The sequence below is a fragment of the Ascaphus truei genome, chromosome 5 (genome assembly GCF_040206685.1).
Source record: "Ascaphus truei isolate aAscTru1 chromosome 5, aAscTru1.hap1, whole genome shotgun sequence".
Classification (NCBI taxonomy): Eukaryota; Metazoa; Chordata; class Amphibia; order Anura; family Ascaphidae; genus Ascaphus; species Ascaphus truei.
This window is the reverse complement of record NC_134487.1, coordinates 288,285,483-288,310,865: the sequence shown is the minus strand read 5'-3', so window position 1 is coordinate 288,310,865 and position 25,383 is coordinate 288,285,483. Positions and strand designations below refer to the sequence as shown.

The 25,383-nt window shown below is 48.3% G+C and overlaps 2 protein-coding genes across 2 annotated transcripts in view; one reads left to right on the top strand and one right to left on the bottom strand.

Moving 5' to 3' along the window:
- SYN3 (synapsin III) overlaps positions 1-25,383 on the bottom strand; it is a 210,224-nt gene that overhangs the window by 54,953 nt on the left and 129,888 nt on the right. The gene's annotated exons all lie outside the window — the stretch shown is intronic.
- The window catches only part of TIMP3 (TIMP metallopeptidase inhibitor 3), a 38,488-nt gene continuing 28,385 nt past the window's right edge, over positions 15,281-25,383 (top strand). Inside the window, exon 1 of the mRNA XM_075602525.1 lies at positions 15,281-15,698. Coding sequence (XP_075458640.1) covers positions 15,569-15,698 — 130 coding nt within the window. The 5' untranslated portion in view covers positions 15,281-15,568. The remainder of the gene's footprint in view (positions 15,699-25,383) is intronic.

Sequence of the window (25,383 nt, the reverse complement as noted above, 5' to 3'; positions counted from 1 at the left end):
TTTTAACTAGCAGGGATATAATTAAGTTTAACCCTTTGGTGCAGGAGAGGCGTGAATTGCAAAGCAATAAGGGGGTTATACGTCCAAAAGATTGATATCCATATGGCAGACACAACAGGTGGATGGGTCATGTGAAGACCCCAGACCTGTTATTGGGTTAGGGTGTTGCGGGATATTTTAATGGGTATAACACTGACAGCTCCCGCAATACCTTCTGTTTAAATTCCAAAGCTGTTACTCATCTGAGCAAGAAAGAAAAATACTGCCAGAGCCCAAACTGTTATTGTAATTACACTCGGTTGGCTTACTTGACTTTGGCATAAGACCAAGGTCATAGTTTCAGAAATTCCAACATTTTTAGTCACAGGAAAATCAAGATTAAACTATAAAATGAAGGAAAACAACAGATAGTGGCAAAAGTTCAAACACACAGTCAGTGCCATAGGTGCAAATGTGATTAATATTATCATTATATGTAATATAGAAACCCACTGCTCCGTCTCTCCAGCCATTGCGGAACTGTATGATCCACCGGGCTGAATCCACCTACAAGTAAAGCCCCATCCAGCACCAGCACCCTGCTCTACACACTACTCCTTACACTGCACTGCACTCTGCTCCTGACACTGCACTGCACCCTGCTCCTCACACTGCACTTCACCCTGCTCCTCACACTGCACTGCACCGTGCTCCTCACACTGCACTGAACCTTGCTCCTCACACGGCACTGCACCCTGCTCCTCACACTGCACCCTGCTCCTCACACTGCACTGCACCCTGCTCCTCACACTGCACCCTGCTCCTCACACTGCACCCTGCTCCTCACACTGCACCCTGCTCCTCACACTGCACTGCACCCTGCTCCTCACACAGCACCCTGCTCCTCACACTGCACCCTGCTCCTCACACTGCACCCTGCTCCTCACACTTCGGTGCATAGTCATGTCTTACCTCCTAATATTGACACTACAGAGGCATCCCCCCCCCCAATCCTCTGACAGACACTCCTCAGACACTGCCCCCTCCTACCCTCTAATACTGAGACTCCCCGGGCATTGCCCCCTCCTACCCTCTAATACTTAGACTCCCCGGGCACTGCCCCCTCCTACCCTCTAATACAGAGACTCCCCGGGCAGTGCCCCCTCCTACCCTCTAATTCTGAGTCTCCCCGGCACTGACCCCTCCTACCCTCTAATACTGAGACTACCCGGGCACTGCCCCCTCCTACCCTCTAATACTGAGTCTCCCCAGCACTGCCCCCTCCTACCCTCTAATACCGAGACTCCCCGGGCACTGCCCCCTCCTACCCTCTAATACTGAGACTCCCCGGCACTGCCCCCTCTTACCCTTTTATACCGAGACTCCCCGGGCACTGCCCCCTCCTACCCTCTAATACCGAGACTCCCCGGGCACTGCCCCCTCCTACCCTCTAATACTGAGACTCCCCGGGCACTGCCCCCTCCTACCCTCTAATACTGAGACTCCCCCGGCACTGCCCCCTCCTACCCTCTAATACTGAGACTCCCCCGGCACTGCCCCCTCCTACCCTCTAATACCGAGACTCCTCGGGCACTGCCCCCGCCTACCCTCTAATACCGAGACTCCCCGGGCACTGCCCCCTGCTACACTCTAATACTGAGACTCCCCGGGCACTGCCCCCTCCTACCCTCTAATACTGAGACTCCCCGGCACTCCCCCTCCTACCCTCTAATACCGAGACTCCCCGGGCACTGCCCCCTCCTACCCTCTAATATTGAGACTCCTCGGCACTGCCCCATCCTACCCTCTAATACTGAGATTCCCCGGGTACTGCCCCCTCCTACCCTCTAATACTGAGACTCCCTGGGCACTGCCCCCTCCTACCCTCTAATACTGAGACTCCCCGGGCACTGCCCCCTCCTACCTTCTAATACTGAGACTCCCCGGGCACTGCCCCCTCCTACCCTCTAATACTGAGACTCCCCGGGCACTGCCCTCTCCTACCCTCTAATACTGAGACTCCCCGGGTACTGCCCTCTCCTACCCTCTAATACTGAGACTCCCCGGGTACTGCCCCCTCCTACCCTCTAATACTGAGACTCCCCGGGCACTGCCCTCTCCTACCCTCTAATACTGAGACTCCCCGGGTACTGCCCCCTCCTACCCTCTAATACTGAGACTCCCCGGGCACTGCCTCTCCTACCCTCTAATACTGAGACTCCCCGGGCACTGCCCCCTCCTACCCTCTAATACTGAGACTTCCCGGGCACTGCCCTCTCCTACCTTCTAATACTGGCACTGCCCCCTCCTACCCTCTAATACTGAGACTCCCCGGGCACTGCCCTCTCCTACCCTCTAATACTGAGACTCCCCGGGCACTGCCCCCTCCTACCCTCTAATACTGAGACTCCCCGGGCACTGCCCCCTCCTACCCTCTAATACTGAGACTCCCCGGCACTGCCCCCTCCTACCCTCTAATACTGATACTCCCCGGGCACTGCCCCCTCCTACCCTCTAATACTGAGACTCCCCGGGCACTGCCCCCTCCTACCCTCTAATACTGAGACTCCCCGGGCACTGCCCCCTCCTACCCTCTAATACCGAGACTCCCCGGCACTGCCCCCCCCCCTACCCTCTAATACTGAGACTCCCCGGGCACTGCCCCCTCCTACCCTCTAATACTGATACTCCCCGGCACTGCCCCCCCCCTACCCTCTAATACTGAGACTCCCCGGCACTGCCCACCCCTACCCTCTAATACTGAGACTCCCTGGCACTGCCCCCTCCTATCCTCTAATACTGAGACTCCCCGGGCACTGCCCCCTCCTACCCTCTAATACTGAGACTCCCCGGCACTGCCCCCGCCTACCCTCTAATACTGAGACTCCCTGGGCACTGCCCCCTCCTACCCTCTAATACTGAGACTCCCTGGGCACTGCCTTCTCCTACCCTCTAATACTGAGACTCCCCGGCACTGCCCCCTCCTACCTCTAATACTGAGACTCCCCGGGCACTGCCCCCTCCTACCCTCTAATACTGAGACTCCCCGGGCACTGCCCCCTCCTACCCTCTAATACTGAGACTCCCCGGCACTGCCCCCGCCTACCCTCTAATACTGAGACTCCCCGGGCACTGCCCCCTCCTACCCTCTAATACTGAGACTCTCCGGGCACTGCCCCCTCCTACCCTCTAATACTGAGACTCCCCGGGCACTGCCCCCTCCTACCCTCTAATACTGAGACTCCCCGGCACTGCCCCCGCCTACCCTCTAATACTGAGACTCCCCGGGCACTGCCCCCTCCTACCCTCTAATACTGAGACTCCCCGGGCACTGCCCCCTCCTACCCTCTAATACTGAGACTCCCCGGGCGCTGCTTCCTAATATGCTTCTAATACCTAAATCATGGTTCGTCGAGCCCCCTCTAGCCCCATATTTGTCCTTTCCCCCCTTCATCCTCCTCACTCTCTGCCTCACGTCACTTTCTCTTTCTTTCTGACTACAATTCCGTGGGTGGTTCAGAGCCTGGTGGGAAATGTTATTTTTTGGACTTAAAATAAAAGATCCTGTAATTGTATCTCCCACTGGGGAGTGTCTACTCCCATTACCCACGCTGACCTGAGTATGGACATGTGATGTCTTCTCATTGTGAGGGAGGAAACAGGGCCAGGGTTAACATGACAAATGACAAGAGGGGTTACCATCCCCTGATCTAAAAATAGCTCAGCGACAGGAAACACCCAGAGTTTCCAGGGTTCTATTTATAATACTGTATGCGCATGACCACTCCGTCACTGGGACACAGGACAGCTTCTATCTGTGGGGTCTTCTAGACTACAATTCTAGATCAGGGGTGGGAAACTCCAGTGCTTAAGGGCCACCAACAGGTCAGGTGTTCAGAAAATCCCTGCTTCAGCACAGGGGGCGCAATCAGTGGGTCTGAGCCAGTGATTGAGCCCCCTGTGCTGAAGCAGGGATATCCTCAACACCTGACATGTTGGTGGCCCTTGAGCACTGGAGTTGCCCACCCCTGATCTAGATTCTAAGCTCTCACGGGCAGGACCCTCGTGACCGTTTGTATTTGCTTGTGCATGTTTGTCCTTCCTTGCATTTGTACGCAACTCATTATGTAATATACTTAACTCTGTACCCCCACTGTGCCGCGCTACGGAATATGTTTGCGCCTTACAAATAACCGATTAATAATAATAATAATAATAATAGCATGCCTGTCTCATTTTGTCTTCTATGTCATTATTCAGATTGGAACCTGTACAGGGCAGAGTTCCCTCTGCTTTGCTTTCCATCTGAGCGGGGAGCAGTACGTGCCACATTTATGGGCATTTGTAACATTCCCCCGAAAGAAAGTTGTGAAATCTTGCGAGAAACGATGGCCAACGCCGTCTTGGAAATGTATTAAAATGCTCCTTTACATCGCAGGAATTTGCTCTAATTTTTAACGACTTCCACGAATTTTTGTGTTTTTCACACGATTCAAACGTTGCGAAAGTCTGCTGATGTTTAATAAGAAACGGTGACAATGTGCTCAAACTTTTTGCCACCTGGTCTTAATTCTTTTTGCAGCCACAAACCGTCGCCGCTCTGCACATCTCTGCATGCGTGTTACACGCTAAACGCTTTTAGCCCTTAGCAATCATTCATGGCCGTTTGTTAACGAGCGCTGCATTCTTCACCCGGGTCCATGTGGTTTTGTAAAGAGCAGAGCGCAACCTCAGAAACACTCCGGACGGACGAATTCTTTTGGCGAATTGGGATCCGCAGCGGATCGCCGGTTCCTTTGGTCCGTGGATTTCAGCGGATCAATCTCAAAAAGGGCGATTCGCGATTTGCTGTTTTTTTATTATTATCACCAATACACTCCGCGGATTCCGCAGCACGTGGATGGATTTGTAGAATAGACCAAGGGATTGCTGCTACCACGGATTGGATTCCACGAATCCGTGCACGGGCTGTATCCAATTGCGTTTTTTTGATGAATCCGCGCGGATTAAAAAACGACCAAATCCATTTGCAGATTTTACACCACGAAACAGATTTTTTTTTTGGGGGGGGGGGGGGGGCGGGGGAAAATGCGAGAAAAACGGGAAAACGGATTTGGGGGGATCCGCCCATCTCTAAGAAACACATAGGAATAGAGAATAATAATAAAGGGACCCCTCCATGCTGATTCTGTAACATGTTGCTCATTGAGAGGCGCTATATATCAAGGTGTTTCTCTTGCAAACGTTGTGCACAAAAGTATACAGAAAACAGCACCAGATTTTCCAAAGGAAACCTCCCGTTGATAGCAATGAGAATAATCTTTCTTTGTTTGTCAACCTCTTATTTTTGAAGGCTTCAGGGGGGCTACAATAAGGGCCACATCCACGGTGAGAGCGCGCTCGCTCAAGAGCTGCGCGATCAAAACAATGCAAATCAATTGTAGCGTCCATACTGCGCGCGTGTGAGCGTGGGTAGGCGCGATGCGTGCAGACAAAAAAAATGTTGCCTTTGTCGTGGGATGCCGTGGTCATGTTCGTGGTTCAGCCAAGGAGGGCGGACCGCTCACGTGATCTCACGGGCTCGCCCTCCTCCCCCCATCCCACCCTCGCCACGCGCCCCATCGCGCAACCCTGCAGGCAAGGGATCGCCCCAGCTACATCCAAGCGTGACATCACGGCGCCAGACAGCACGCGTGCAATCACCCTGGACGCGGCTTTAAACCGCATCAGATTCAGCAAAGCGGAATGACTTTAGTGAATTTGCCGTTTGGGTCCGACAATCCATGTTGGATCTGATTCCCCTATATGTAGCGAGTCCTGCCTCTGTGACTGTGCGCTTGCGTGGACATCGGATGTCACTAACTAATGCCAGAAGAAAAGCGCCTCGGCGCCAGGCCGATCCCTTTCAAGAGAGCAGAAGGAAACGATTTTCTTGTTAAAGCAACATGTCGTTCGGAGCAAGCGAGAGGAAGACATTAATAAGGGCAGGGGGTTTAGGGTCAATGTAAGCCTTTTTACTGCTGGAGAGGCCTGCAGTGCATTAGAAACCAATGTGCCGAACCACAAACATGTTTAATAATGAGTATTACGGATGGGGGCCGTGTGAATAAGCCATTTCAGGGAAACTGTTGAACAACTGTGAACCGTGAGCGCGACTCCTCCATTGGTGGATAGAGGCAATTAATGGGTTAACTAGTCTGCTGCCGGAGGGGCCTGCTTACATACAGTCATTTCCACTATAGTCTTAAGCGCAGGGGTGAGCAACTTCGGTGCTCAAGGGCCCCCAACAGGTCAGCTTTTCAGGATATCCCTGCTTCAGCACAGGTGGCTCAATCAGTGGCTCAGTCAAAGACTGAGCCACTGATTGTGCCACCTGTGCTGAAGCAGGGATATCCTGAAAACCCGACTTGTTGGTGGACCCTGAGGACTGGAGTTGCCCACCCCTGCACCTAGAAGGTTCATCCTCTTAACCACATCACTGCCAGAGGATCAAAGAGGCACATAGCAACATATCAAGGTTTCCTGGTACAGTAGGGCCCCGCTTCTTGGCGATACGGCGGTACAGAGAAGGGGGCCGCCACGTCTGCGCATGCGCAGGATGGGGACGTCCGAGGTCGCGCATGTACAGAACGGGGGGTGCCGAAGTTGTGCATGCGCAGAATGGAGGTCGCGCATGCGCAGAAGGGGGGATTGCATGCGCAGACGCCAAAAATGGCAGATTTTCGCCTTGTTGCAGGCCCTTAGAACGGAACCCGCTGCATGAGCGGGGCCCGCCTGTACAGTACACAGGGCTTTAAGTATCAAAGTCATGACATTGTTGCAACTTGCGCTGAAAAATACCAGCGCCAGGATGTGTCTATGTCGTAATCTTAGTTGCGCGTTTATCGGTTCTGTCTGCGACGAGATGAAGGATTTATGGAGCTGGCGGGAGGAGTTAGGGGCGGAGTGACATTTGCGTATTGGCGCGGGTCCATACATTAAGAAATGCGAGGCACGCGTTACTTTCCTTGGCGGTTTTACGCATCGGTTTTCTCCGTCACCCTAAAGATGGTGCTTACCGCAGAATATTCACGCAGCGCACGCCAAATTCTGCCACAGCAGGGATACACTTACAGTAATAAATGTCCCGTTTCAGACTGAAAAAATAATGCTAATTTGGTTACGCGGCTGCGTCAGCGCACACGTCCCCCGTGATTCATACAGCCAATAATTGGTGTGATAACCGGGCATGATAATGCACCACGGATCTATTCAGTAAAGTCTTCCAGCAGCAAATATCCGCTAAAGAAAATCCCCAGCACCATATTCACCAAGGAAAAGGAATCCCATAGATAGCAGGGGAGGGGGTTTCTTCCCTTTGGTAAATCTGGTGCCGTTTTGTTTTTTTTGCACTGGTCTTGCCCCAGTTTTGAAGCCGGGGGTCTATAATAAATAGATGTATAAATAAAATCTTAGGGGGGTTTATTAGTTTCCCGGCTGCCAAACCAGGGCAGATATGGAGCAAACTCTGCACCAGATGCATCAAAGAAACGGAATCCTATAGAATCAATAGAATGTTTTGCTTTGATAACTATGCTGCAGCGTTCTTGCCCCAGTATTGGCGTTTCCTGGCAGCCGGGAGACTTTGATACATACGCCCCATGTTGCTTTCAATGGGTGTTTTTTTTCTTTGAGACGTTTTGTGCGGTTCTTTGGCCAGAACGACGCCCCTTTTTTTCTTTATTTAGCGTCACCTTCTGAGAAAACAGCCGCTCTCATTTTATGTTCTCAAGAGCTTACAATCCAGCACTTGTTTACCCCAAAATTGCACCCCTTTTGCCTTGATACATACAGGTGTAGCGAGGCTTACTGTGTCCGGAGCTGCAGCTGAAGACGCTTGAAGCCGCGGCTCTGGAGATGCAGCTGTGGGGGGTTCATGCTTCCAGATTGGACCCCCCGCTCCATGCAGCAATAATCCTCCAGCACCGGGGCAGTCACGGTACCGGTCCTGCGGCTTGCACCGGTGCCAAAAACTTATAGGCTTGCTACATTTGTATGGGGTTTTGTATTTAATTTTTTTTATTAAGTCTTTCAGCAAAACTGGGACAAAACCAGTAACACACAGCACCGTATTCATCAAAGAAAAGGAATCCCACTGGTGGCAGAGGGAGGTTGTGCTTCCTTAATCTGATGCGCTATTTTTGCACTGGTTTTGTCTCAGTTTTGCAGCCAGGAGACTGACTATAACCTGAATAGACTATGAAATTTAATGGAGTCTCACAAGAAAAGGCTTTTGTTTGGTTCAGAACCCCCAAATACCACTGGTTTATGTCCTTGGTGAGTAGAGTCTTTGACACTGTAGTTTGCAGTCTAGTTTATTAATAATAATAACAACAACAACAACAACTTTATTTCATATTGCGCTTTTCAACCCAATGGGACTCCAAGCGCATCACAATCACAGTATAGTGTGAGGGACGCAGCACATTGGATTGTTACAGACACTGCCCCTGCCCACATGTGCAGCATCCAGACACAGCCCCGTCTGTGTGAGTGAGGGTGGCTGGGACATCACTGGAAGACTTCATAGGAATTCCCAAGGTTAATTAACACTACACGACACAATGCCCTGCAGATGGGGAAACAAGGTGAGGCATGTCCCAATATACATGCAAGGCACCAAGCTCAGTGTTCCTGGCTGTGTTACTGTATCCCATGCAGAGATATCAACCTCCGACGACCAATTGCAGTCACATTTGGGGGTTCTGATCTGTCTTAATAATGAATCTATTGGTCTATGAGGCTGTTGATGCGACTCTAAATTAGTGACACTCTTACGCAGCGATTATACTGCATGCGTGCGCACGCGCCAAGTACGAATGGCAGGATCCCCTAGAGTCTGCACGCACAACGGAGCGCGTTTTAAAAAGACAAAAAAATGTGTCTTTTCAAGCGACGTCTGCGTCACGTGAGCGGTTCAGCCAATCACGGCGAACCAGCTTCGTGATGCCCCAGCCACGCCTCCGCATTCCCTGACACAGTTTGTGCAGAAATCGCGTGAGCGTCGGCAGGAGGAGAGATTTCCTGTCCTGCAGGCAGAGGCGACAGGGAGGCGTGTCGGGGGCGTGGCCGTGACGTCACGGAGCTGGTTCGCCCTCATTGGGCGAAACCGCTCACGTGACCCGGCCATCGCGCTGCAAATTCAAGCAAGGTTGTCGTGCGAAGCACCGGTCGCCCTTGTGCACGCGCGCACTGTACAGATGTACATTGGCGTCCCAGTGTCGCTGGCGCTGTCTCCTGCACTATGAACGCAGCCTTGGGCTCAGATTATGGTCCCTGCGGGCCCGCCTGAGGACGAGCACGCCAACGCGCGCACTCCTGCAACACAAGCGATTTGTTAAATTGGCTGCCGGAGATCATAGACGCAAGGCGGGGGCGTGGCGGGGGCGTGGCGGATGCTTCACGAAGCTGGTTCGCCCTCATTGGCTGAACCAGCCTACGTGCGCTGACGTCGCGCAGCAGCCGTCTGAAAATACAAAATTGGTTGTATTTTCAAAACGCTGCCGCTTAAACGTGCCACTGCGCGTGCGTATGCGCGATTGGTGTTTGCAATCGCTCATGCGCATGCGCAACCGGCAAGCTCTGATCACGCATACGCATGAGCAACTGGCAAACACAGTTCGCGCGTGTGCACAGGCACCCGGCAAGTGCTGATCGCGCATGCACACATGCAGCCAGCAAGATCACGCCTGCACGGTAGACAGCAAGCGCCCTTCATGCACACGCAGTCGGCGAGTGACGACTGTGCATGCGTGACATTTGTCCCGGTTTTTGCCGGGACAAATATGTTCACCCTAGATATAATTAGTAGTTGCTCTTAAATTGATTACAAAGTATTGCGGTGCCCCTTAAGTGGAGACGTTTTCTTACTTATAAAATAAATGGGGAGGAGGGGGAGGAGGAGGGGGATGAGGGGAATGAGGGGGAGGAGGAGGGGGATGAGGGGAATGAGGGGGAGGAGGAGGGGGATGAGGGGAATGAGGGGGAGGAGGAGGGGGATGATAGCCATGAGCTGTGAAGTGGGTAACAGAATAACTCTGACTTTGATGCCACAGATTAAATAGCATATATGTCAGGAGAGACGAATATTGTACAACCTGACACGCGGAGCTCTAAGGACCGCATTTTAAAGGTGTATGCTATTGTACCTTATGTTACATTGATACCAAGAGGACAGAAAGGGGGTGAAACTGTAATTCAGTAAATATAAAGGTATTCTGTGCCATCCTATTGCTATCAGTGGATCAGGCACCAAAACCATAGATAGTTAGCTCATGTGGGCAGGGACTGTGTCCGTAACACTCCTATGTGCTGCGTCCCGCTCGCTATACTGTAATTGTGACGCGCTTTGCGTCCCATTGGGAGAAAAACGCTATATGAAATAAAGTTGTTATTATATGTCTGTGCATGCTCAGTCACAAATGTCACAATTTCTCAGCTTTGATCTCTTGCTATGCCCCTGCTCGTCTCCTGCGCTCGGCTCACTACTGTCTCATATCCACTCTCTCTCGTCTTAATACCTCTTCTCTCACTGCCCCTTACCTGTGATCTCCCTCTGGGTCAGAATGCACCAATCACCTTCTCTCCCCAACTTGTGAAATGAAAAAAAACCACACCTGGTGAATGAAGCATTTAAATGGCCTGGACTCGTGCCCACTTCTCCCCACACCCACAGATGCACTTACCAGCCATTATGGCCAGGCACGGCCATCAACTGCACTTACTCCTTCTGCTACTGTCTCTGTAAGTCTCCCAACATATCACTTTGATTGTTAGCTCTGCGGGGAAAGGATTCCATTACTTACAGAGGGCTTTTATATTTGTCGCTCTATTTGTGTAATACTTTCCTGTATTCTAACATCTACATTGTAAAGCGCTGCATGCATTATTGGCGTTATATATAATAAAACATTTACATGTATATACACGTACATACAGTACATACTGTATATACAATCAGACAGGACAGTGCAATGCAGTAACAAAGATTCCCTCTAGTGGTAGAAAATGAGAACTGCAATTAGTGCAAAATTGGCTGAAAAAGGAACGATTGAGGCCATAGAAATCAGGAGCGTTCGCCGTATTTAATTACGTATGCAAATTTCACTGCGAAAGAAATCCTTTCCGTGACAAAAATGCTCTTCTTGACGTAATTTGTTTTGGTTCTCACCAGAGGAAAGGGTGGGGGGGGGGGGGGTGCGAGAGGTTGAGAGCAAAGGCTGGGGGGGGAGAAGGGGGGAGAAGGTGAGAGGGGGAGAGAGGGAGAGAGGGAGTAAGAGGATCAGGGAGAGAGGGAATAAGAGGATCAGGGAGAGAGGGAGTAAGAGGATGAGGGAGAGAGGGAGTAAGAGGATGAGGGAAAGAGAGAGAAAGTGTAAAAGGATGAGGGAGAGAGAGAGAGAGAAAGTGTAAAAGGATGAGGGAGAGAGACAGAAAGAGATGGGGATAGAGGGCTAGCGAGAAAGGGCGGAGGAGAGAGGGTGAAGTAGAGAGCTTGACAGGAATGGAGAGAGTTGTAGAGAGGGTGATTGCGAGAGACAGAGGGAGCGAGGAAGAGTGAAAAAGAGAGAGCAAGGAAGACAGACTCTTTGTACCTATTCAACTCATGACAAAAGTACCAAAGTGACAAGCTGAATGTAATGCATTCATTTAATACTGTCAGCCTGTCTTACGGTTTGGACTGGCGGTAATATTGCCATCGCTCAATAAAAGTGAATTCTTGCACTTTAGGGATTAGGCCACTGAGTCTTAGTGATTCCCGGGGTCTAGTTACAAGCGCCCCCCAGCTGTAAAACCCGAGCAATCAGTAATGCTCATTAGCACATTGCAGCGGGTATCACTGTTCATCACAGGGACCTCTTCACTAAACTTCCATAAGTCACTTAACACTTGTTAAGTTCACTTTACAAGCGATTTTCAATGTGTAGCTATTCACAAAGCTTCGATAACATAGCAAAATCGCACGTAAGCAGCATTTTAACGATCATTATCACTCTGATAAGCTGTCAAAAAATGACGTCGCTCAAAAAATGACGAAACTCATTTTTTTTTTGCCAGTAACAGCCAATCACAAAGCTCCGAGATGCAAATCGCATGTTAAATACTCGCTTTTTTTTATCATCACCTAAAGCGTGGCGGGATCGTAATCTGGATTTACATCAGATGGAGTTTCTTTTATTTTTACTACATACTATTGAAGCCGGGGGTCTCTGGAACCGAATCACGTTAATTTCAGGTCCGGGGACCCCCGGCTTCCCGAGGTACAGTCCTCCGTATCACCTTGAGAAAGGTCCCGCACGAGGACCGAAACGTTGGATAAGATGTCTTGTTAATACAAATTTCTTTTGACCACTTACCAGGAGTGCTGCCTCTGATATTCATCTTTAAACGGTATCGTATTGCCTATATATATATATATATATATATATATATATATATATATATATATATATATATATATATATATATATATATATATATATATATATATATATATATATATATAATATCATGGCTCAAATATATATAATATCATGGCTTTCCATCCTAACTTTGTTCTGTCTGCTCTGATCCCCAGGCAGCAGATCCCAGGGATAGATCCCTTCTCCATTCCTGATCCCTGGACGCGTGCTGCTTTGCCTCAGTGTTCCTGGGTAGAGTCAGACACCCTACAGCTGCCAGAGCTTTTTCCCCTCTGGATCGTGCAATGTGTGCTGAGCACCCACTCTGAGTGTGACTTCCTCCTTCCCTATTCCTTAACCCTCTCACAGAAGGGAACAGCTACAGCTCAAACTCCCCATATTATACACTGTACCCCATTTGCTTGCTGACTATTATATGCCCCAGTTACCCTATTTCCCAGCCCACTCCCACTTTAGGTTTGTCACGTAACGTACACAGGCCATGTGTATAATTACCGCGACCATAGAATCGCCCATTATGACACCCACAGGGTGACGCTTATCTGAACACCTGGACATGAGTATTATGTAAATTGGTGCTATTCTGGAGCAAAAATTAGCAGCAGATGACTCAAGGAAATGTTTTTATAGCATTTATGGAATTTCCTTTTTTGTGTGCAAAAATTGCTGTCGTTTTGCACCGTGGCAAGATTAGGCGCATTTTGTTTTGAAAGAACAGCACCAGATTGATATATAATGTGTTTAAAACAGCTAGCATTTGGCTTAAGGGTTCCATGTAATAATGGATTTGAGGCAAAATGTGGCACTGTGAGCTCATTTGCATGTCATTTCCCAGAATCCCTTGCAGCAGTGGAAGCACTGTATGCTAGGTGATAATGGTGAAAAGCAGGGTTGCAGACCTGTCTAAGACATGTGAATTTGCTCACAAGTAATATTTTTTTTGCTCTACTGTATACACACACACACACACACACAACGGAAATAGCCGTGTTAGTCCAGTTGCAATAGTGCAGAATAAATGAGTTCTTCAGTATTAGGTGATACCTTTTTTATTTGGACTAAAAATTTATGTCATAGGACAAGCTTTCCAGAGTTCTCCTCTCTTCCTCAGGTCGGCAATACTTGTTTACAAAGGAATCTATGGCTAAAACAGAGGTTTGGAAAGCAGAAAAAACAGAGATTTAGACAAGGTGGGGTGACAAAGGGATGTTTAAAGAAATTGGAAGGGTAATAAAACGGTGACAAGTAACAGCATGGAGGGGGAAGGGGATGCTGTGGGGGAGGGGGGAGAAAGTTGTGGATAAGAACATTGGCAGAGAGGCAGGCAGGATAATTACAAACAATTTTGGTAGTGTTTGAGAAACCCCATATCCACATTAAATCCTCTTGTTTTGGTATCAAAGAGTCTTATCATTCTGAGTTCAAATGTTTTCCGTTCTTGGGAGCGTTTAAACATTCCATTGAGGATTTTGATTTTTAAATCATTTATGGAATGATCTGGCTGTGAGAAGTGATGTCCCACAGGTGAGCAGTATCTTCCTTCTTCGTGATGGAGTATAGTGTGTCTGTGCATATTCATTCTGCCTTGAAGTTTTGGACTGGTTTCCCCAATGTAGCATCCTTGGTCACATTTGTTGCACTGAATCCTATATACCACATTCCTGGATGTGCAGCTGTATGATCCTTTAACATTGAGTGTTCCATTGTTTTGATTGGCTGTGGGATCTTGGCATATATGTTCGCAGGGTTTGCAACGTGTGTTGTTGCACGGTTTTGTGCCATTATCTGTGTCTTTAAGTTTGTTATGAAGTTTTCTGTTGGCTAATTTTTGTTTGTGGTTTGGTGGCTGCTGCCAGTCACAACCATGCAACACTCAATGTTAAAGGATCATACTGCTGCACATCCAGGAATGTAGTTTATCTGTTTGACACCAAAACAAGAGGACTTAATGTGGATATGGGGTTTCTCACACACTATCACAATTGTTTGTAATTATCCTGCTTGCCTCTCTGCTAATGTTCTTATCCACAACTTTCTCTCCCCCCCTCCCCACAGCATCCCCTTCCCCCTCCATGCTGTTACTTGTCACCGTTTTATTACCCTTCCAATTTCTTTAAACATCCCTTTGTCACCCCACCTTGTCTAAATCTGTTTTTTCTGCTTTCCAAACCTGTTTTAGCCATAGATTCCTTTGTAAACCAGTATTGCTGACCTGAGGAAGAGAGGAGAACTCTGGAAAGCTTGTCCTATGACATAAATTGTTAGTCCAAATAAAAAAGGTATGTGTATGTGTGCTCGCGCGCACGCACACACACACACACACACACACACACACACACACAGGTATATATATATTTATACAATAAATTACACTCTGGGGGCATCCACTATGTGAAATATTTCCAAAACACCAATGCAAAAGCAATCAGAGCCCCTGGCAGAAGCACAGCCCCCACCCCTGGCAGTGGGAAAGATTGTTTTGAACTTCTTGCTCCCACTCTGCATGATTCTGCTTTAGCAATCATCCATCCCACCCCCATCACATCACCCCCACATCCCCATCCCACCCTCATCCCATCCTCATCCCATCCCATCCCATCCCAGAGGTTCTCTCCCTGCAAGAACATTCTCTCCCTACATGGACTGAAACATGCAGGAGGGACGCAGGCCACGCCCCTCCCAGCCCAGGGAAACGCTCACTCTGAGGGGGGGTGGGATGAGGTCATAGCCACTTGCTGATTGGTTGCGGGGAAGGGGAATTGTCCAAAAATAAGGGAGGAGTCAAACCTGGAGCTGCTCCAAAAGCCACGCCCCCAACGTATAAATATTCATGAGCCCAGCTGGTGAGTCAGTGTTAGACTAGGTGAGCTTGGGAGCAGTATTAATAATAGTGGGGATAGTATTGGGAGCAGTATTAATAACAGTGGAGATAGTATTGAAAGCGGAATTAATAACAGTGGGTATAGTATTGGGAGCAGTATTAATAACAGGGGTATAGTATTGGGAGCAGTATTAATAACAGGGGGTATAGTATTGGGAGCAGTATTAATAACGGGGTATAGTATTGGGAGCAGTATTAATAACAGGGGGGTATAGTAAGAAGTGCAGGAGGGAAACCCTGCAGCATCATGCCTCTGTTTGCCAGTCTCAGCCTCCTCAGCTTGCTTGTGCTGTGCAGCTGGGACCTCTCTCAGCTGGTGGAAGCCTGCACTTGTGCACCCAGTCACCCACAGGATGCTTTCTGCAACTCTGACATAGGTAGGTGCTCAGAACCCATCTGGTGGTATCAAGCAATGTGTGTTTCCCTGCATGGGGAAGTTATATACTGCTAGTGAGGGGCTGGGGTGGGGGTGGCATGGCTAGTATGTCATGTCTATGTTTATTTATAAAGATATGGTGTGGGGGAGAGGGGGAATATCCCTGCAGTTATATATGGCAGTGTATACAGCCAGCATGCAGATGGGGAGGGAATGGTATGGAACATGCTGGGGTGATATTGCTTGGAGAGTGCATGCAGCAGGGAGGACACTGACAGGGCAGGGGTTCCTCACCTTACTTCCAGGGATGTGGAGTACGTCTCCTGCCCCAAACCTGACTTTTTGCATCAAAGTATCTTTACAGTGGGACTGGTAATGGTTGTGTGAGAAATAGGAGCGGGTAGGAGTTCTTTTAGCAAAATACAACAATGGGGGGTGTGCAGTGTCTCCCGTTTTTTTTTTTGTACTTCTCCCCCATTTCTTAGCATCATTAAGGCAGCAGCTGTGAGCTCCAGTGTATCTGTCTCCTGCAGGTGGGGGGCACAGAGGGGTGTCCAGGTTACCCCCTCCCTGAGGTTACAATACATTGCAGGTGGGGGGCACAGAGGGGTGACTTGGTTACCCCCTCCCTGAGGTTACAATACACTGCAGGTGGGGGGGGGGTATTGGGGTGACCAGGTTACCCCCTCTCTGAGGTTACAATACACTGCAGAGCTTCACCTATATCATACAGCTACTGTTGGTGTCAGAGCCTGGGGGGGTGGAGGGGGGGGGGGAGTTGGGGGCTTCGCACATCGTACTGTTTCATCATTTCATACTATACATGTACTGGCGCTGCTCTGCATGCAGTAGTAGATGGAGATAATTAGCCCTGTTCTCTGTTATGAGCATGTTTGTGCAGTGCCCTGTAACTCCCAGAAATAACTAGGAGAACCTTACACATAATAGGACTTTCTGGGGGCGGGGGGTGTTAGGGGCAGTTCTCATTTTTGGAGAATCCCAGTATGGTTTTGTGAGCCCCAGCTCTCCCACGCGTACAGTATGTGTGCAGGGATGCGCTGTGTGCTTTCTTCTTGCTCTGTTGTATTGGGTTTTTTAGGTAGGAGGATAGTGGGGTGTGTTACAGTGGTAATGAATATCTTTAATAACAAACTATCATTTCTGCATAAAGTGCACAGTGCGTTTCTAACACTGATACAATACACAGGGTCAAAAGACGCATATATTTGTGTAGGGCCAGCCATGTAACGTAGCGCCTCACCGCAGGTAATAGACGCAACTAAATAATATGGGACATAATGAGAATAACCGCTTGCAATCCAAGTATAAGATGCAATGTGGAAAGGAAGATGTGCTGAAGAGCTTACACTCTTAAGACAGGGGTGGCCAACTCCAGTCCTCAAGGGCCATCAACTGGTCAGGCTTTCAGGATATCCCTGCTTCAGCACAGGTGGCTCAGTCTTCGACTCAGCCACCTGTGCTGAAGCAAGAATATCCTGAAGACCTGACCTGTTGGTGGCCCATGAGGACTGGAGTAGCGCACCCCTGCTCTGTGTTGGCAGCAGCCCGTGTCACATTGTGTCACGTCTCCCGCGGTTTTATCAAGTTGACCTGTGTAATTTGGCCGTGTGCTTCCCACGCTCTTTGCAGTGGCTCATTATGTTGGTGTCACAGGGCAGCGCTCTAATTGTCTCCCTCTAACCTTTGTGCTGGAGACCATCACCCGCCAGGAAACCGTAACCCCTACTCTGCCAGAGCCCTGCACAGCGACACACTCCTGGCCCATCTGGCACTGAAGGGGCTATTGTGGAGTCTTTACTTTCTCCTTTGCATCCTGATTACGTTCGTCCTCCTGTGTGGCCTCTCTGTGGTTTCCTAAACTGCGTATTGTCTGAATGCCCTTCAGGCTGCTCTGGCAGCAGAGAGGTTAAACGTTTTTTTTATTATATGAAGGCTTGCAGACCTGTGGTGAAACGTCTTTAACCCAGGCTGTGCTGAAACGCTGTGTAATGCGGCAGGCACAAGTTTATAGGGGTCCCTGTTAAAATGGAAATTAAGTCAAAGGTGGCACTGTGTGATCATATGCATGTCATTTCCCAGAATCCCTAGCTGCAGTGGAAGCACTGTTTGCTAAGCGATAATAGTGAAGAGCAGTGTTGCAGACCTGTCTGACACATGCAAATATACCCACAAGTGAAGGAATGACAACTTCCTTTAATTGCTTTAGGGCACTCAGAAGTTCCATGTCCCTTGTGCAGTGTGATGATGAGGTGTAATAAATGAAGCTACACGTACCACACTAGCACCTTATTCTTTGGGGGGAGGGAAGATAACCATGTCTCCCATGAGACCACAGGAGGAGGTGCTGATAGAGCAGCTTGTTGACTCCAGGAATGAGGGCTGGATCCTGTGTTCATTCTGCACTGAAATAGTGTAAATCCCTCGGGTCTGATTAAAGGGGTTTCCCTCTTTAGGAGCCTGAAGTGTTCTCCTTGGGAGAGGGAAGTATCCTGGAATATCGGGGAGGGGCGATGTCACAGTGGGGTTGGAGAGAGGATGTCGGGGTGGGTGTCCCCTTTTCATTTTCTCTATAGGTGATACCAGGTACTATCCCCACAAATGATATCGCTCATGGTCACTAAAGGCGTATAAGGATTCATAAACAGAAGAAAAGTCTTAAACCTGGCACAAATATCTCCAGGTGCCCCTGTTTTATTGAACGGAGACACGTGCCAAATTCTGTGATTTTTTTTGCAAGGTTTTTGAGAAACTTTGCGTCTGGTTAATTTCAGTACTATTTAAAAGTCTAAAGTATTTTACACGACTGTGAATTCCTCAGTCGTGTAAATGTTAACAGTCAACTGTGAAACCTTTGCACACCTCTGATGGACACACGCATTATATAGTGTTTGCCTGTCGCCTCAGGCCGCAAATACTTAAAAAAAAAAAAAAAAAACCCATAGTGATGAAAGAGTTAACTGCTCCTCTGGGTGTTTAGAATCCCCTGTGGGCAGATCTTTTTTTTCACAGGCATGGGTAACAGGTGCGATTACATTGCGTCTGCTGGGACCATAGGCACCTAAATGTTGGGTTACCATCAGCTATTACCACACTGCCTGGGGACCACACGACATCCAAAATCCTGAGCATGTTAGAGTATATAAGGACCAATTTTTATCTGCATAAGTAAAAGTAGCGCTAGGGTTTATCAAATTAATAGTCCAGTGCTTTGGAATCTAAATACTATATTTAGAGCTGCAGTTCAAGCAATATCCCACATGAGTAATACTTAAATACTATATTTAAAAAAAAAATCAAAACAAAACCAATTTAAAGACATTTTTAATGTATTCTAATGTAACAGGCATTTTTGTTCCTATAGCAACCATATACAAAGTCACATCCCCTTCCCCTTCTGAAACAGCATCACCTTTTTGATCCCTGCCCTCTATCTAGCAGTGAACCAATTGAATCTAGTGCCCGCCTGGTCACATGATGTTCCTCGCAGAACTTTGCCTGTCAGTGCAGCAAAAGATTACCCAAGATGCATTTAGTGAACCCTAAGCCGAATTTCAGCGTCGATTTACAGGCGAACGGATCGATCGGCAACTTAGCTAATTACTTGTCAGTGTGTAGATTGTATTTTATTTAAACTTATTTTTTTAAACGACAGTTTGAACTGCAGCTTTAAAAGGCGAAATTATTCCCAAAACATTTGTTTTTCAGAAAAGGACAATTGTGGGTTTGTACTTTTGGATCTCTGTTGTGCAGTATAGATCAGTACTGTCAGGTTTCAGACTTCTACATTGTACACATATATTACATATACGTGTATATACTATATGTATGAGGATACTTGGTATTTGATATATGGGGATACACTGAATTATATCACGTGAGCTGCTGCTTTAAGAAATGTGTGTGTGTGTGTGTGTGTGTGTGTGTCCCTGTCCATTCTGTAGCCCTGACACCGGGAGGTGGGTGTGTAACTGCACTCTGTCATCTGGAATGTTCAGGACAGAGTGTGAGGGACACTACTGGTATGCGCGGGGCACATGCACAAGGCACATGCACAAGGCACATGCACAAGGCACATGCACAAGGCACATGCACAAGGCACATGCACGGGAGGTGTCACTTGCTAACACTGATTGGAATTGCAGTAAAATTAACCCCTTTGTAGCCGGAGGGGTCAGCATTGCACCCCCAGTCACGCCCCACCTTCCTTTCAATGACATATTTTGCCAACCAGCAGCAACAAACTCCAGGCCAGTGCATATAAAATGACACAGTTAACGCTTTCACTGCCAGACCCAGGGCCGGCGCAAGGGTTTAATGCACCCTAGGCGACACTTAAAATGTGCGCCCCCCCAAAAAAATAAACAGTGGCGTAGCTATCTGGGCTGCAAAGGGTGCGACCGCACCCCAGCGCGACGCAAAATAAATATAGTAGGGCGCCAAAATACCGAACAAAAAAAAGAAAAATAATTTAAAAAAAAATAGATTAAAAAAAGAGGAAAATTATTATTAATTATTATTAATGTGCCCCTAGGCGACCGCATAGGTTCGCCTAATGGACGGCTCTGCCCAGACCAGCAACCCATTTTTCCCCTTATTCATTACGACAGGGGTGTGCAAACCATTCCCCATGCACACCCCTGCCTGCACTCCTTGGCGCCTCGCCACCCCCTCCCCGCTCGCATTGCCATGGTGACATCACGTGACACCAGTTTACCAGGACGACGCGGGAAGGGAAGTGAGTTATAGAGGCCTTGCACGGTCCCGCGGCATTTAATTTAAATGCCTGGGGGAGAGCGCGGGACCAGTATAACTGCCGCCCCCCCCCCCAGAAAATCTAGTGCCCCCCAGTTTGCGCACCGCTGCGTTACGGTGTGGAATATGTCCTTGTCCAAGAGATGGGGTATCGCTTTTAGGATATAGTGGCAGATCCCACATACTTTACAATATAGGCGTGGAGCGGTGAAACTCAGGCAACTGTGACATGGAAAGGACTCGGGCCATTCAGATGCCATAGCTCCGCACGCCCAGTGATGTCAGAGGAAGTTTGATGAGATCACGGGGTAGTCCTAGTGACATCATGTTTAAACAAGGTCAGCACCGCAGAACATTGCTCTTCAAAGATTAGCACTAGAAGGCTATCAGCGACTCAAACACGGCCTATATTTTTATATATAATGTAGCTAATAAAAGGTATGATTTGATTTGTACACTACATATGTAGTGGTGTTTTTACCCTGGATCCCCCATGTAACACGTCTCTCACTGTCTGCCTATGTAAGGTGTGACTGCGAGATGAAGCCTGTGCAATTCACACCAATACAGATATCTGGGCTCAGGGGACCCTGCGCCCACACACAGCTCTCTGCAGCTAAGCATGGTCTTCTTGCTAAAGGATTTTCACACTAGAAAATAAGTGCAATGGTTTCTATCCCAAGCAGAGCGATACATATTTTGATAGGGGGCAATGGGCCACATTACAAGTACATAATGAGTCTGGCAGCTGAGAATGAGCGGGATACAAACCATGCCACAGGTGAAATCAAATGTTTTCTTGCTGAGAAGAGACTGGGACTGTTTGCAACGTCGGTTGCATTGTAACTGTGGGAAGATGTGATGCAATACATCACCCTTACCCACCAGTGGTATAAATGCAGGCAATGTGTAACTGTGTAACTAGAACTGGAACTATAGTGCACCTGGCACTTCCAGGTCTCAAGTACTGTACAGTAATACTTAACTTGTGTTTCAAAGAACCGAAGGACATGCAGGCCCATATCTGCCACGTGGTGCAATTCCATAGGACAACTATACAGCCCATTTAAGTGAATGGGTGTTAAAGTGTCTTCTGGTGCCGGGAAGGAGCTTTCTATAACAAATAGCATGGCTTAGCAGATATGGACCACAGCACCTTCTTCACTTTGTATTACAGTTTGTTTGTAATGTAAGATGCTGTGCAAATATAGGCATGGAAATGTATATTCTTTACCTGAAGAGAAAGCTCCAAAAGTTATTTTAAAGTTTTAGTGATTGAGAATAAGGCTCAGAATCACTAAATTGTGCTAAGCTGAAGCATGCCTTAACTTTTAATCAGATTATTGGGCGTTAAGGTGGCTAAAGCTTAGGCTCCCTTAGCGGTGCGCAAACGGGGGGGGGGGGGGGGCGGGCAAGACTGACTGCGGGGGTTGCGGGGTTTACAGAGGCCCTGTGTGCTTCCCAAAGGCACTTAAATGAAGTGGCGAAGGCCTCTGTAAACCTGATTTTACCTTGGCTCGCCATGGCAACGCGGAGTCAAATGCCGCCGCGAGGTCATGTGACGTCACGTTGCTGTGGCAATGTGACGTCATGGAGCCGACACCGGAGCCGAGGTAAGTGGGGGTTGGGGGGTGCGGAGAGAGGGGAACCGCCGGCAGGGGGGCGCAGGGAAAAAAGTTTGCGCCCCCTGCCTTAGTGAATCTAGGCCAAAGCTTTACAACGCAGCCGTTAAAAACATGACAAAATAAAATAACCTATTTAAAAACAAACAAAAACATGTGGATGATTTCACAATGGGGCCTTTGATCAGGTTAAAAAATGAAATTTAAAACAGATGTGTTAAGGGATTGGTTAAGTGGAAATGTAGGTTGTAAAGTAGCCCAAATCTGGAAGGCACCCCTATATTTTTGTTATACTCCTGCCCATTACATTGTAAGCCTCAATAATAAACTAACAGAGGGGCACCCCCAGGAGATCTAGAGCTCGAGACTGCGTGCGAGGGGGCGTGGGGTTTACAGAGGCCCCACACGCTTCCCGAAAGCACTTAAACTAAGTGCCGGGGGAGCTGCAGGGCCTCTGTAAACCTAACGTACCTTGGCTCCAGCGGCTTCTCACACGCGTCGCCATGGCATCATTTGACGCTGCAAGGTCATGTGACGTCACGTTGTCATAGCAACGTGACGTCATGACGCCGGAGCAGGGGTGAGGGGACCGCCGGCAGGACGGCGCATGGAAAAAAGTTTGCGCCCCCCTGGTTTAGACCAAGAGTGGCCAACTCCAGTCCTCAAGGGCCACCAACAGGTCAGGTTTTCAGGACATCTCTGCTTCAGCACAGATGGCACAATCAGAGGCTCGGTCGAAGACTGACCCACAGGTGCTGAAGCAGGGATATCCTGAAAACCTGACCTGTTGGTGGCCTTTGAGGACTGGAGTTGACCACTCCTAGATTAGAGGGCAGTGTTGGTAGGACTGCTGAAAGCATTATGCCAAGGATGTGTGTGTCTGTGTTTGGCACAATACTGTGTTTTGTTAATGGCACTGAAGGAGGTTCGCTGCTAATGCTTATAGTCTGCTTTGCTTAGAAATGCAGCTTCTCCTTTTGTAAACATGCATTTCTGCTTTAATCAGTTGATTGCCTGGAGGGGGACTCAGAGGGTTGCAGGGCCCCACTGCCTGTCTAAGTCTTAAACTGCTTCTCCTCTCTTCAGAAGCCTTGAAAGTTCCAGTTTGCTCATGTGAGAATCAGGTTGTGCCGTGACGGCAAAACTGCCTGGCACAGACTTCCCCCCTCCCCCCCCGACCCTCCTGGTTAAAACGGAGTTCCCGCAGGTTCTCAAACAAAACCCATTAACACACAAACAGTACAAAACCTCTATTTTGTTCCAGCTGTTGCCATCCCAACAAGCACCCATAAAAGAACTCCCAGAGAACCCCCACCCACTGAACAATGGGTCATGAAAATCCTTCCTCACTGAAAGTGGATGCATGCAACAGAGCCAAATACCGCCCTCTCACTACCAGGGGCCTATCTAGCAGACAAGGGGTTAATAAATGCATGGGGTGGGAACAAGAGGACCCTATAATATTTAAAAAAATTAAAAAAACATATGATGATGGTGTTTACAATTTCACAAATGGGTATGGAAAAGGTAGTTATCTAATGCGTTCTGACCCGTCTGCTTTTCTGCCGACCTGGACATTTGGTAGGAAAACCGCCCTGCACACGTCTCCCTTCTACCACCTCCCCACCACGTCCCCCATATTTGTTACTGGTGGTGAAATGCCTTAAGCCCTTAGGACTCCGTCAGGACATCACCAGAGCTCAGCACATTTCAGGGGCTACAGTGAGATTCTGCAGATCGTCCTGAATCTGTTTCCTTCCTAGGGGGATATTTCTCCAGGAGATGCATTCATAGGATGACTCCTACAGCAAAATTCTGTGGCTGTCAGCTGGTGCCCTATATATGGATCATATTGCCTCTGGTACATAGTAACAGAGAAATTCATCACCTAAGCGAAATTCTGCATGACCACTTTAAGGGGGTTATTCTTTAAACCATGGCCGTGCCTAGAACTGGCTTCTATAAAGCATTGTTAGCACGGACATCTAGCTGTGCCCCCATTAACAAACCCACTGTATATACAGGAGGGCCCCACTAATACGGCGGGTTCCGTTCTGAGGACCCGCCGGAAAGTGCAACCGGCGATTTTCGTTAGGTGCGCATGCGCAGACCGGCAATGCGCCGTTCTGCGCATGCGCGACAGAAGGAAACTCCTCCATTCCGCGCATGCGCAACCCCGGGCCGTTCTGCGCATGCGTGAACATGGTGGCCCCCTTCTCGGCATCACCGTATCGGCGGATCGCCGAGAAGCGGGGCCCTGCTGTACCAAGAGTTCTCTGATTGAGTCACCTGTGCTGAAGCTGGGATATCCTTAAAACCTGACCTGTTGGGGGTTCTTGAGGTCTGGAGTTGAGAACCCCTGGTATATCTTTAGAAGCTATGGAAATAAAGGGCCAGCCGCCTTCTGCACAAGTCAAATCACTAGAACAAAGAAAGAAACCAGTCGGCTGGAGATGAATCGTTTCCAATTACACATCTAAATATCTACAAATGTAACAAGTTTTATAATTCTATCATTCTATCATGGAGAGACTGTGTTCCAATCTACAGTATATGGCAAGTTCCCAGATACATCCGGTGTTCTGATAAATACAGTACTATACCCACAATGAGCGAAGGGTCTCTTATCACAAGAGAAATGTGTAAGTCAGTGAGTGTTTCATGGATATATATATCATTTTTTTTATTGTTAACATTAACCCATTCTCTGCCAAACAACCCATTGATCAGCCTCTTGGGGATGGGGGGGGGGGGGGTGTAAATAATTTTTTTTTAAAAAACAGGCAAACCAAATGGTACAATAAATGCATTTACTAGCTCAACATTTCGACTTGGAAACATTTTGAATGGAGCCTTTTTCAAGAGCTCTTCCATTGGGAAGTGAAAATGTTGAGCTAATAAAGACACATTTGGTGTGCCGGCTTTTTTGGCTTTTCTACAGGTACATAGTACAGTTTAGTATGTTGGACGTAGCACCCGCTTTTATATACTGTTGTGGCGGAAATGTTAGCAGCAGACAACATCTTCTCAAATTAAAAATTATGGCGTCCTTATAATTAAATCAGGAAAAATGTCCGAATTCACAAATTTACCCAGGAAAAAAAAGGTTAGGGAAAGATTGGAAAAACTCTCTCTCTCTATCTCTCTCTATACATACAGACATACATACATACATACACATACATACATACAGACATACAGACACACATACACACATACACACATACATACACACATACACACATACACACATACATACACACACACATACACACACACATACACACATAC